Source organism: Salvia miltiorrhiza, chromosome 5 (genome assembly GCF_028751815.1).
Source record: "Salvia miltiorrhiza cultivar Shanhuang (shh) chromosome 5, IMPLAD_Smil_shh, whole genome shotgun sequence".
Classification (NCBI taxonomy): Eukaryota; Viridiplantae; Streptophyta; class Magnoliopsida; order Lamiales; family Lamiaceae; genus Salvia; species Salvia miltiorrhiza.
This window is the reverse complement of record NC_080391.1, coordinates 56,917,261-56,931,840: the sequence shown is the minus strand read 5'-3', so window position 1 is coordinate 56,931,840 and position 14,580 is coordinate 56,917,261. Positions and strand designations below refer to the sequence as shown.

The 14,580-nt window shown below is 33.5% G+C and overlaps 3 protein-coding genes across 3 annotated transcripts; 1 reads left to right on the top strand and 2 right to left on the bottom strand.

Annotated features, from left to right (window-relative positions):
• Window positions 1-256: 256 nt before the first annotated feature.
• On the top strand, window positions 257-2,489 carry LOC131026172 (uncharacterized). Its single transcript, XM_057955942.1, has 3 exons — window positions 257-520; window positions 599-853; window positions 2,484-2,489. The coding sequence occupies exons 1-3, from the start codon at window positions 401-403 to the stop codon at window positions 2,487-2,489; spliced, it is 381 nt and encodes a 126-aa protein (XP_057811925.1). The 5' UTR covers window positions 257-400.
• Window positions 2,490-3,665: 1,176 nt separating this feature from the next.
• Window positions 3,666-5,145, bottom strand: LOC131025380 (stemmadenine O-acetyltransferase-like). Its single transcript, XM_057955115.1, has one exon. It carries the CDS (start codon window positions 5,091-5,093, stop codon window positions 3,816-3,818), a length of 1,278 nt encoding a protein of 425 aa, XP_057811098.1. The 5' UTR covers window positions 5,094-5,145; the 3' UTR covers window positions 3,666-3,815.
• A 4,692-nt stretch (window positions 5,146-9,837) lies between these two features.
• On the bottom strand, window positions 9,838-11,335 carry LOC131025379 (stemmadenine O-acetyltransferase-like). The gene has a single exon (XM_057955113.1). It carries the CDS (start codon window positions 11,298-11,300, stop codon window positions 9,984-9,986), a length of 1,317 nt encoding a protein of 438 aa, XP_057811096.1. The 5' UTR covers window positions 11,301-11,335; the 3' UTR covers window positions 9,838-9,983.
• Window positions 11,336-14,580: the final 3,245 nt, after the last annotated feature.

Sequence of the window (14,580 nt, the reverse complement as noted above, 5' to 3'; positions counted from 1 at the left end):
AAAGAGTTTATGTGGCAGCCCGATGATGAGCGTGACGTGAGGAAAATGTGGGAGACAAAAGCCCGCAAAAGGTACTCCGACATGATGAGCGACTACAAGACAGATCTCAAGCAGTGTATCCGCCAAGGGAGAGAGATGTCTAGGCCCGTCTGGATGACTCCCGAGTTTTGGACTGGACTCCAGGATTACTGGCAGCGTCCCGAGGTTGAGGCTGTTTCAGATCAAGCACGTGCCAACCGGATGTCCGAGCCCGATGGGGAGGGTACAGGGATCAGTAGGCACGTGGGCGGGTCCCAGTCGACTCGTATCCTGCAGCAGTATATGGTATGTAATTAACAAATAATTAAGTATATAAATTAAATTAATATATTGACTAATATAACTTATTTATCTTATATAAATGCATCTACAGAGCTTGGATCCTGGTACTCCCCAGGATGCACCAAACTATGCCACCTTCCTCCGCCTCCACACGTACGCCGACGGAAGTTATACGTCGGAGAGAGATGCTAGAATTGACGTAAGTGTTTAAGTTTATTCAAATATTTAGTGAATGTATTTATTTTCTAACAATTATGCATTGTTATGTATGTATTAGGCCGAGGTTCATCGACTGGCCGCTGCCACAGGACGACAGGAGCGGCTAGACGAGGTGTATTTGGAGGTGGTGCAAATTGATAGGTCACGGATCTACGGCGTCGGGAGTGCCGGGCAGAGTCAGGCTAGTAGGGGGTCTATCCGCAGCACGGGCAGTTCTGCGGTGTCTCAGCAGCTTTATGAGACACGGATCTCCACGCTGGAGGAGCAATTGGCGGCAGAGCAAGCACAACGCCAACAGATGGAGGACCGCATGGCGGCAGAGCAAACACAACGCCAACAGATAGAGGACCGCATGGCTCAATTGGAGGCGTTTATGAGGATGTATAATGCTCAGCCACCTCCACCCCCTCATGCCGATGATGATGATGATGATGCTTAGAATTATTAAAACTATATATTTATGTTTTCAAACAAAATTACATTTGCACTTTCTTTTCAAATTTATGTTTTATTGAACTATATATTTCAAGTGCTTTAATTATTAAAACTATATATGTTTTATATATTTAAGGCAATGATGATGATGATTGCATTTAACATAAACAAATAAATTCAAATCACATTATAATAACCAAATTAAAACACTTTTGGTGTATTAATGTTAAAAAAAAATATATATATATATATATATATATTAATTAATTAATTAATTATTAAATATTAATTAAATATTTTACCGACGATAAAAATAAGGACCGAAACGAACTCGCTCACTAATTAACAACATATTTCAGGTATTATCTCCACATATTCAAAGATTATAATTATATGAGTGAGTATATAGCATTTAAATGAATTAATAGATGTAGATATATCAATAATACGAGTGTTCTGTACTGGTGATCACTCGAAAAGAATTTCAAAGTTAAGCGTGCTTGACACAGAGCACAAGCAAGATGGGTGACCCACTGGGAAGTCGGGTCGCCGACTGGGAAGTTCGTCTAAAGTATGCAATACCGTATAAATACGGAAATAAATTGTGGATATACAATATACAATAAAATAAATAAATAAATAAATAAAATAAAATAAAATAAAATAAAATAAAAAAATAAAATAAAAAACATTACCGTGGGCAAAATGCCGTCGGTAGTTACCGACGGTAATTTGCTCTCGGTAAATACACGGCCATCCTCCGGCATGACCCACCGGCCAGCGATAGCTTTTTACCGACGGCGTTTCGCCGCCGCTATTTACCGGCGGTAATCGCCGTCGCTAGGTTTCCGGCAAGGTCAGCCGGACTCCGGTGGCTCTCTACCGACGGCAAAATAGCCCTCGGTAACTAGCGGCGGTGTATGCCGCCGCTAATTCTCCGGCTAGGCTCCGCCGTTTAACGGCGACAATTCCGGCGGCATCGCCGCCGTTCACTGCCGACGGCGGATGTTCGCCGCCGTTATTGTCGTTGCTGACGAACCTTTTAGCGGCGGGAGATTGCCGCCGTTATCGCCGCCGGTAACACTATTTACCGGCGGCCGTCTTTTGTTACCGACGGCATTTAGCCGTCGGTAATCAACGCTTTTTTTGTAGTGTTTATTATAATATTATTCCACATATTATATATTTATAAGAATATATTAATTCATTAGATATTACACTAAATATATGTGATATATATATATATATATATATATATATGTTTATAGCTATTGATAAGGCTTATAAATTAATATATCTATCTAAATAAATAATTATATTGAGTACAAATGTGTAAATTAATTAGGGAGTGTAAAAAAAATATTAATCTATTAGATATTGAAATGTACTACAAAAATATATGAGAAGTCTTTTATAATTAAATTTCCCTATCCAAAATACATCTCAGATGCACTAAAGTGGTTTGAATATACTTTTACTCATCTCACATATAATATTGTACATCGCAGATATAGTCAAGTCGTTTCACTATGTTTTACATATCATTATCATAGAGTGGTTTCAATAAAATATGTTACATCTCACGTATAATTATAAACTCGTTTCACACATTATATAATGATATTTTAGTATAACGTACTACAAATCAATATTAAAGAGAAATTTCACTATAATATGTTAGCTCACATATATTTATTATATGTCACACACATAATATATAGTGATCATATTTGACTATAATCTGTTACATGTCCAAAGTATTATAGTTATTTCAGCATAGTAGTTTCATTCCACTGTAAAATTCTACATGCATGTAACAGATCCATCCAGTGATTCACTTGTAGAATCAATTGATTTACAGAGAGAAGTGAGAGATGTGGTTCAAAATCCATCGCGCAGGGGCGAGTGGCTATGAGGAATCGGAGGGGAAAAGGATAATCGCCGACGAAAGCTGCACCGAGGGAGGCGGCGCGATCTAGGGTTTTCAGAGAGAAATGAAGCGACGCAACCCTTGAAGACTTAGGGTGTTAATTTTAAATGGTATACATATGCTTTTTTTACGAAATAATGTAGGGGGTTTAATTAATCAGACGTGTAAGTGGGTAATTAATTAAAAGAAACTAATTTAATTAAGGAATAATTGGCGTGTTTAAATTTGATTTGTAGTGGGTCTATCAATGGCAACTAAAGTAAATAGTGAAGTAAAATAAGGGTAAATTTCTTTAAAAAGTGAAACGTGACTCTTTTTCGTGGACAAAAATAAAAGGGGAAACATAAGTCTTTTTCGTGGACGGATGAAGTATATTATATAGATTTAGCTCAAAACAATAGCCCATACAACAGCCCAAAACAATAGCACGTACATTTAGCTCATCATAGAGTAATATTTAGCCCAAAGCAACATCCCAAAATAGGCCAAACATAAAACAATCCATTTAGTATGAATATATAGAAACCTTCTTACTTTGATATATATGTATATTTTTTTTTTCAGACGCTAACTTTGATAATTTCTAAATGTAAAAAAGTTTGTCGGCAAAGTTTTTCTGATATGTGTATTCTAAAACCAGGTTGTTTCATTATTGTAAAATTCAGAAATATATTATTGAAATAGAAAAATATGAAAACATATTATTAATATTTTAAAAATCATGTCAAAATCGCAAATTCGTAGATAAAAGTAAGTCAGTCTCTAAAACAAAATATATTGATCACATTTGAAAGAGTAATTAATACACACTGTTATACACCAATTACAAACCATATATAACAAAAAAACGAAGACAAATATTCAAAAACAACATAGAGTTAGCTAGGGAGATTAATTAACTCCTAACTAATTATGTGAAATCGAAATAATTTTTGTGGTGTGAGAGAAAGTCCTGGAGCTCCAAATCAACCTCAAATTTCTCCATATCCTCTCTCCTCAAGTTAACCCATGCCTCAATTCCATCTCCATTTCTAGTATCCATAAAAGTCACCAAATTTTTGTAGGCTAACCCGGTTGTCCCGACCCAAACCGGTTTGTCCCACCCGAAATCCGCCTCGTAGACCGGAAACCTACATAAACTCGTGAAGCTGAAGCTAACCAGCTCGCCCTTATCGATTTGACCAATCAGCTCACTCATCAGATCCAGCCGAGCCAAATGGCCGCCGTTCATGGCCTTAATGGCTTCCCTGACCCTCCGCACCAGCTCCATGCCGTCGTCGGTCACCCCGTCGCTCCCCACTTCTGGCTTTGCGATCGCCACGCTGCTTATGTTACCGAAGTGGTATTCAGGTAGGACCGGGTCAGTCCGGGTCCGAATGTTCACCGCGTGGTGCACCGTGTAGATCTTATTCGGGTCGGCTCTCATACCCGTAGCCGAAATGAACCGGCTCCATATAAAAGCCGATAGCGCCTCCACCCGAGTCGGCCACTCACCGGCGCCGGCGGCATACCGTTCCCGGAGAATTGCAATTTTTTTGGTGGGGAACGTGAAGATTTTCGTGGCGAGCTCTTCTTTCATCATTCTGGAGCTCGGTATATAGCCGTTGATCTCTCGTGCAGGGAAGTAGGCAGCGGCGTCGAACTTTGGGAAGGGCGGGTCGCCGGCGCCGCCGCCTCTGGCGGCGGCGGACCAGGAGTTGGCGAACGAGAAGAACGACAAGGCGTCGGCAATCTTGTGGGAGATGAGGAGGCCGACAGCGACGCCGCCGCAGCGGAAATAGGTGGCTTGAGCCGCCATGCAGAAACCTAGGGATTGGTTGAGTGAGAGAGGGAGGAATTTGTTCATGCCTTTAGGGTTTGGATTGGTGATGGCTTGTGAGAGGTCGCAGTCGGCTTCGGCTTCGGAGAAGGGGGCGCCGCCGTCGTTGCAGTCGACGTGGAGGTTGTCGGCGAGGCGGCCGGCGAGGGGGTAGAATCTGGAGAGGGTTTCCGACAAGGATTTCTTGAGGTGGTCTGATTTTTGGGAATTGGGGATTTTAGGGTTTGATGAGTAGAAGTAGACGAGAGGCATGAAGAGGGGTGGAGCGAGTTGATCGAGAAATGATAGGTAGTGTTTTTGCAGTGATTTTGGAGTTGGAGAAGATGGTTTGATGATTTCTGTGGAGATTACTTTTATTTCGATCTCCATTTTGATGAGAAGAAATTAAATTTGATGAAAGGTTTTGGTTTCTCTTTATGAAAATGATGATTGCTAACTATACATGATCATGCTTAAATAGTTGCAATTTGAGTAGCAATTTCATAATTTGAGTTTGAATTCTTCCGCCAAGCTTTTGAGTAACGGCCGGTCCATTTTTTTTTTCCAATAAATTTAATAATTAAATTAAATAGTAAATAATAGTAAATTATTAGCACAGCTATAATATTGTTTAAATTACATAACAAGTCAAAAAACAAAATAAAATACGAATGTTTTAAAAAGTCACAATATTTCTCTCATATTTTTCATGCTTTCAAACCTCTATTATAGCTTCAATACTAACATATTTTCCAAGGCAAAGTAACTTTTCAATATCAAAATTTAGAAAACAAATTTCTTTGATCCTAACATGATATATGCATATAATTAATTTTGTGTTGATTTTATCGAAATAGTGATTCAACGCTAAAGCTTGTATATCACTCCTACAATTTATAGTGTAAAGTAGCTTAATTTAATTATGGAAATAAAATTTATATATTTTTTAATTTTTTATAATATATACTATATATAAAATTATAAAAATAATCCTACAATTTTAAAAAATTCCAATGATTTCCTGTTAACCAAGGAAGTGGGATAGCCGGCATAACAATTTTTCTTTTTTTTCTTTTTGATGTGGTCTTGAGTACAATCGGGTGTACCGTACAACCAGGTTGCACCCTCACTTAGATTTTGACCTGCACCCTAATCAAATCTTGTATCTTGATCCGAACCGTATAAATAACACTATTTTGGGTGCAGGTGCAGGCGGGTCAATTCGACTGTACGATATACACCCGATTGTACCCAATTTTTTTTATTTTTTATTTTTATTTTTATTTTTGTAATTGCCGGCATAGCAAACTTAGGAAGGACTACTTTTAAAAGTTTTAATTAACGACTACGTGCAGAATTAAAAGCTTTTTTGTTTTTTGATTCAGTTTTATCTTTTATATAATTGACGATTTTATTAATTTTTAATGTGCATTTATTGATTTAACGGTAGATAATTAATGCTCAAGGCTTGAGATTCTAAATTCCAGTCCACCGTCATACAGTATTTAAAAAAAAAATCAAAAATCAACAAACAATTACAATATCATGACTTAACAAAGATTTAAGAAGTTGTATTAAAAGTCAACTACACGTTGGATATTTGGTATTGTATAGTACTAGTATACTCTATCCGTGGATAAAAGGAGTTCATTTTTGGGATATTTGCCATAAAATAATAATAATAAAAAAAAACTTTCAATAAATTTTGATTTTTTTATGATCCGTAAAATTTAGAAAAAAATGGAGTACTCTATTTTGATTTTTTCTGATTTTTTTTTCATGGATATAAAATACCTTCAAATAGAAGCTGATTTTAGGACTTTTGACTTAGATTTTTGGATACTTAAGCATGAGGGATTTTCAATTCCCAGATACATCGATTTTATTTTATCACCTTTATTATCCCTCACGTTTAGATATCAAAAAGTCTAAATTAAAAGCTCTAAACTCAGCTTCTAGAGTATTTCATACCCATGGAAAAAAAATCAAAAAGCATCAAAGGTGATGTAATTTTTTTCAAATTTTAAGGTCATGAGAAAAATCAATTTTTTTAAAAAATTCGTATATTTTACGACAAATATCCCTTCATTTTTTATATGTTCATAAAAATTAATTCGTTTTGATTTATGGACAATATTCAATAATTTGTTACTCTTAATACATCTTATTTACTATTTTTATCATATGGCCCACCACTTTAACACTACTAACATTATTTTTAAAATGAAACCATTTTTCCATTCATAATAAAATTAACCATTTTTTAAAATTTATATTGGTCTCTTTTAGTACTCCCTCCGTTCACGAATTAAAGCCCTATTGTGCTTTTTATACTTTTTTACTCTTCTTCTTTTCCTATATTTACCACCATTTGCCACTAATGGACCCACCTTACAACAACTTTATCATTTTTATATTCTATATTTACTACACTTTATCACTAGTGGACCCACCTTACAATAATTTTATCATTTTTATATTCTATATTTACTATACTTTATCACTCACCTTACAACAACTTTATCATTTTTATATTCTATATTTACTACACTTTATCACTAGTGGACCCACCACACAACACTTTCAACACTTTAGTCAACTACCCTTATATTTCACTCACAACACCTTTATCAGCTTTCTTTGTTTTCGTGCCAAATATGAAATGGGACTTTAAATCGTGGACGGAGGGAGTACTATTTAATTTTTTATGAACAGAGGGAGCATTAAATCATGTAAAATTTAATTTTAATTAGATATATAGATGGTATCGTGCAATATCTTAATATAATAAAATGCAATTTTTTATTTGATATATTAATTTTAAAATTGAATGACAATTTGGCAATTATAATAAAATTGAAGGATTATTTATAGATTATATTTTTTTATTTTTCTTTTCTTTTTCTTTATCTTTTTATTTGCCGTTTTATTTATTTTGTAAAATTATGAAATTTGATTAATTATAAAATATATATTGATATGCATTTCAAATTAAATATCACGACACGATCTTTAATTTGATATATATTTTATCTAAACAATGAATTTAAAAATTAATTTATTTAAAGATTCTCATTTTTTTGAATGAATTTATTTTTAATATTTTTTAATTTTTCCTTTTCCTTCTTTTAAGTTATTTTTTCTTTTTCAAAAGATCATTTTTTTAATTGTGAATTATTTTTTATTTTTTATTTTTTCTAATTTAGCTCAAATCTATTCAGTTATATAGTATTTATTATATTTATAAATATAATTATTGAATTGCTATCAATTATATTTATATATATAAACGTTTCTCGTGCATTGTTCAAATGCAAATGCTAGTCATATTTTAATTTATCAAGCGAGTCAAGAGTGTATGTAAAATAATTAATATATACATGTAAAATATAAGCCAGGCTGTTATGATCCCAGTTACTTCTAATAAAATATAAATTAAAAGTTATGCCCATTCTCAGTTGCTATTTTATTGTGAAATGATAATCATATTTAAGCACATTTTCTCATTTTAAATGGGTACATATGCACTATTTTATTGTAAAAACTCATAAATCCATATCATGTAGTAACCAGCTATATTAATCATTTAATCTCGATTTAAATGTCAACTTATGGATTGTGACCACAATTATTAACTCATTTTCAATTCAATCTTCACATTAAAATATAATACTAGTAAATTAGCTGTGGGTTGACATATATAATTTATAAATTTGCGGTTTATTTCAAGCAACAACGAGTTCCATGATATAATTAATAATTAGCAGCATGTCTTATATTTACAAGAAACTTATGGTTTATTAATTTCAAGCAACCTCGAGTTCCAAGATAATTGTTAAATAATAATGTCCAATTGATTTTGACCAATTATTACGTATTTGAAGAGATTATATACAAAATCAAGTCACGCCCAATATTTACAGGCTTTAAGTTCAGCTCGTGAAAATAGTATTGGCTCGAGATCGAATTTTAATTTTAAATTGAGCTCGAGCTCGACTCGACATATTAGTATTAAATTTGAAGTTGGTTCAATATTTATTCGCTTAGAACTAGTTCAAGTTCGATATATTTTTGCGAACTATTACTCGACCTCGGCGGATAAAAATCTCGACCGATAGTTGTTTTCATGTCATAATTATCATACTAGCTAATACAGTTAAATCTTGAAAGTAGTATATAGCATATTATATGTCATAATTATATGTGTTTTATACTTGCCGGTTGCAACATTTACAAAGTTTGTTGATTTTTTTTTTTTTAAACATATAAAATAGAAACCACGTTTATCTTGTCAATAACTGAAATTCATATCCACCACTTCGTATACTATCTTATTGTCCTTTTTTAAAATAAATTTATTTATTTAAATTGAAAATTCCAAACCATTTTGATTTTTAGTTAAGTATCATGGACCTCATGGTATGTATATTTTACAATACTACAGCATATTAGTCCATTTAGCTCAAAACAATAGCCCATACAATAGCACAAACATTTAGCCCATCATTGAGTAATATTTAGCCCGAAAAAATAGCCCATACAAAAGCGACATAACAAATTTTTATCCCAAGACAACATCCCAAAATGGGCCAAACTTAAAACAATCCATTTAGTATGAATAAAAGCCTTCTTACTTTGATATATTTTTTTTTCAGAAGTAAAATAAGGATAAATTTGTCAAAAAAGTGAAACATGACTCTTTTTCGTAGACAAAATTAAGAGAGGAAACATAAGTCTTTTTTGTGGACAGATGAAGTATATTATATAGATTTAGCTCAAAACAATAGCCCATACAACAGCCCAAAGCAATAGCAGATACAGCTCACCATAGAGTAATATTTAGCCCAAAGCAACATCCCAAAATGGGCCAAACATAAAACAATCCATTTAGTATGAATAGAAACCTTCTTACTTTGATATATGTATATTTTTTTTTCTGACGCTAACTTTGATAATTTCTAAATGCAGGAAAGTTTGTGGGCAAAGTTTTTCTGATATGTGTATTCTAAAACCAGGTTGTTTCATCATTGTAAAATTCAGAAATATATTATTGAAATAGCAAAATATGAAGACATAATATTAATATTTTAAAAATCATGTCAAAATCGCAAATTCGTAGGTAAAAGTAAATCAGTTACTCTAAAACAAAATATATTGATCACATTTGAAAGGAGTAATACACACTGTTATACACCAATTACAAACCATATATAACAAAAAAACAAAGACAAATATTCAAAAACAACATAGATTTAGCTAGGGAGATTAATTAACTCCTAATTATGTGAAATTGAAGTAATTTTTGTGGTGTGAGAGAAAGTCCTGGAGCTCCAAATCAGCCTCAAATTTCTCCATATCCTCTCTCCTCAAATTAACCCATGCCTCAATTCCATCTCCATCTCTAGTATCCATAAAAATCACCAAATTCTTGTACGCGAACTCGGCCGACCCGACCCAAACCGGTTTACCCCACCCGAAATCCGCTTCATAAACCGGAAACCTACACAAACTCGTGAAGCTGAAGCTAACCAGCTCGCCCTTATTGGCTAGAGCCATCCTTTCCTTCATCAGATCCAAATGCTCCCCACCTTCTCTCAGTCGAGCAACGAAGCCGCCGTCCACGGCCTTAATGGCTTCCCGGACCCTCCGCACCAGCTCCACGCCGCCGTCCGTCACCCCGCTGCTCCCCACAGCCGGCTTGGCTATCGCCACGCGGCTTATGTTCCCGAAGTGATATTCAGGTAGGACCGGGTCCGTGCGGGTTCGGAGGTTTACCGCATGCTGCACCGTGTAGATCTTATTTGGGTCGGCTCTCATACCCGTAGATGATATGAACCGGCTCCATATAAAAGCCGACAGCGCCTCCACCCGTGTCGGCCGCCGCTCGACGCCAACTCCGCTGCCGGAGGCGGCGGCATACCGATCCCGGAGAATTGCGATTTTTTTGGTGTGGAATGTGAAGATTTTTGAGGCGAGCTCTTCTTTCATCATTCCGGTGCTCGCCTTGTAGCCGCGGATGTCCTGAGCCGGGAAGTAAGCGGCGGCGTCAAACTTCGGGAGCGGCGGGCCGTCGGCGGTGCCGCCTCTGGCGGCGGCGGACCAAGAGTTGGCGAACGTGAAGATGGACAAGGCGTCAGCGATCTTGTGGGAGATGAGAAGGCCGACGGCGACTCCGCCGCAGCGGAAATAGGTGGCTTGAGCCGCCATGCAGAAATCTAGGGATGGGTTGAGTGAGAAAGGGAGGAATTTGTTCATGTCTTTAGGGTTTGGATTGGTGATGACTTGTGAGAGGTCGCAGTCGGCTTCGGCTTCGGAGAAGGGCGCGCCGCCGTCGTTGCAGTCGACGTGGAGGTTGTCGGCGAGGCGGCCGGCGAGGGGGTAGAATCTCGAGAGGGTTTCCGACAAGGATTTCTTGAGGTGGTCTGATATTTGGGAATTGGGGATTTTGGGGTTTGATGAGTAGAAGTAGACGAGAGGCATGAAGAAGGGTGGAGCGAGTTGATCGAGAAATGATAGGTAGTGTTTTTGCAGTGATTTTGGAGTTGGAGAAGATGGTTTGATGATTTCTGTGGAGATTACTTTTATTTCGATCTCCATTTTGATGAGAAGAAATTAAATTTGATGAAAGTGGTTTTGGTTTCTCTTTATGAAAATGATGATTGCTAACTATACATGATCATGCTTAATATATATAGTTGCAATTTGAGTAGGAACCAGCGTCTAACCAGTCGAAATTCGACCGGAATTATTTTATGTCATTATTTATAATTATTTTATGTTATTTTTTATTACTATAGCATATGAAATAGTTTATATATAAATTATTTCTTTAATTAATTTGATATGATCAAATTAAATTAGTAATACAATATTTGAAATAATATTAATTGTAATCACTTTCGCCAATTAAATGTAGATTGTGATAATATAAATATATTTTTATATAAATATTAATTTGATGAAGTTTATAAAAAGTTGATGTGGGATTGAAGATTTTAGAAGAAAAAAATATGTAAATTTAAAGTATGATATGATGTATGATTGATGTGTCGCATCTGCTGTTAATCGTATATCGATAATATTTACTCTCTCAATCCCTCAAACATTTTCCTTTTTTTTCTTTTTTTTTCTATTTTGATTCGTCCCCAAAACATCTTCCTAACCTATTTTTGAAAACAATTTCACTAATTATTATTCTTGCAATTTCACTTTTTGTGGGACTCGTTCTTCACTTTCACTAACTATCACTCTTACAATTTCACTTTTTGTGGGACACATTCTCCACTTATCAAATAAATAACTAACTTTTATTAAAACTCGTGTCATCCTCTCTTATGAAGATGTTTGGGGGACAGATGGAGTATTAAGTTTGTTCAAATTCTTTAAATTTGATGGATAAGAATAATTTAACTAAACATATATCATCTGAGTATCATCTCATATGGACCTAATAAGACCAGATAATCATATAAAGCTCTAAAGACCACATATGACATTTGAACGTCAAAATTTTGAAAACCATATTCTTTGGAGTTTGAAATACCACATCTAAATTTTGAGCATCATTTTGTATGGAGCTTGAAGATTATAACTTACTTGTGAGTATCATTTTGTCTAGAATTTGTGAAACTATAATCAAGTTATGAGAATAATCTCGTCTCAAACTTTAAACAACATCGTCAAATTTGAAATCATATCCAATCATATATATATAGTTATATATATATATATATAGTTAATTATTTAAGTAAATAAATCTATATATAAACATATTATATATATACATTTGTGAGTATGATGTGATAAACTTAAACTAATATTATATAATAAAATAAAATACAAATATAAATCTTATTTAAATATGAAAATTGATTAAAAATTTAGAAAAAAATAAGAATGAATGAAAATTGAAGAAAATTAAAATAGAGTGATTATACGGCGTCACGTAGGATATGATTTATTTTGCTATAATGTAAAAATTGATAAGAAATATATAAATAAATATGAATGAATGAGAATTGAGGAAAATTATGATAAAGTGTTTATACGATATCACGTAGGATAAGATTTATTTTGCTATAATATATGTAGGATTTCATAATTTGAGTTTTAATTCTTCCGCCAAGCTTTTGAGTAACGGCCGGTCCGATTTTTTTTTCCAATAAATTTAATAATGAAATAAAAAGTAAATAATAATTATTAACACAACTATAATATTGTTTAAATTATATAACGAGTCAAAAAACAAAATAAATATGAATGTTTTGAAAAATCACAATATTTCTCTCATATTTTTCGTGTTCTTATAGCTTCAATACCAACATATATTGCAAGGCAAAATAACTTTTCAACATCAATACTGGATAAATTTCTATTATCCTAATATGATATATATGCATATAATTAATTAATTTTGTGTTGATTTTAACAAAACACTGCTTCTTGTATATTACGCTTACAATTTATAGTATAAAATAGCTTTAATTTAATGATGAAAATAAAATTTATATATTTTTACTTTTTTATAATATATTTATAAATTTTAAAAATAATCCTACGTACAATTTTAGAAATTCCAACGAGCCGGCATAGCAATCATTTTTTTTTTCTTTTTTCTTTTGGTTGTAAGTTGTAACTACCGGCATAGCAAACTTAGGAAGTAGTACTACTATAGGTTGTAACTAGTGTATAACCCGTATATAGTAGTAACTAGTGTATAACCTGTCGAAATTCGATGGAATTTTAAATTATGATTCAATTATTTATATTATTTTTGTATAATATAATTATTTTTTAATTAATTTAGCTTGATGCTATAGAGTTCATATTACTTTTTTCATCCCGCTTTAAATTATTCAAAACAAATGGACACAAAGATTAAAAAATGTATGATAAAGGTGTGAGGTGGTGGTGGGACAACAAAAAAAGTAGTGTTAAATGTCCAATTTTATTTCTAAATTTTGTTTGGTTCATTTGAAATGGGACAACCCAAAATAAAAATTGGATCATTTGATGTGGAACAAAGGGAGTATATTAATCTCAATTATATTAGTAAATTAAATGTTAACTTTTTGCTAGAATAATGAAAATAGTATAAATTTTGTACTCCCTGCGTCCCAATTTTTTTTTTGGGCGTCCTATTTATAATGTCCTAATCCAAAAAAGAAAACATTTTACTTTATCTACTCTCTCTATCCTTCTCCTCATTTATTTTATCTCTCTCTTACTTTTTCATTACTCTATCTATCTCTCACTTCATTTACTTTATCTCTCTCGTATTTTATCTACATATTCTTAATTTGCGTGCATATCTTTTTGGGATGTTACTATTTGGACGGAGGGAGTACAATTTTTCTATATTGACAGATAAGAATTAATTTAAAATCTCATCTGTTATCTAAGCATCATCTCATCTCAACTCCGTAAGACCACTTAATCATTTAGAACTCGAAAAATGAAATATGATTTTTGAACGTCAAACTTTTGAGCATTATCTCGTCTAGGCCCTGATGCTTTAAATATCATAACTCACTTCTATTCATCATTTTCATTATGAGCTTTAAAGACAAGGGCTGACTTGTGAGATTATATAATGTGAAGCTTGTAAGATCATAACTAACTTTCAAACACCATCTTCTATGGAGTTTGAAAAAACATTACAAACTTTTGTGCATCATCACATTTGAAGCTTAAAATACCATAACTAAGTTTCAAGCATTATTCCATTTTGAGCTTGAAAAATAAAACTTACTCGTGACCATCATCTAGTTTGAAGTTTGAAAGACCATAACTAAGTTCTGAGAATCATCTCGTCTAAGGCTTGAGAAAATTGATGTTAGATTCAAATTATATCATATCAATTTATTTAGTATTTCAA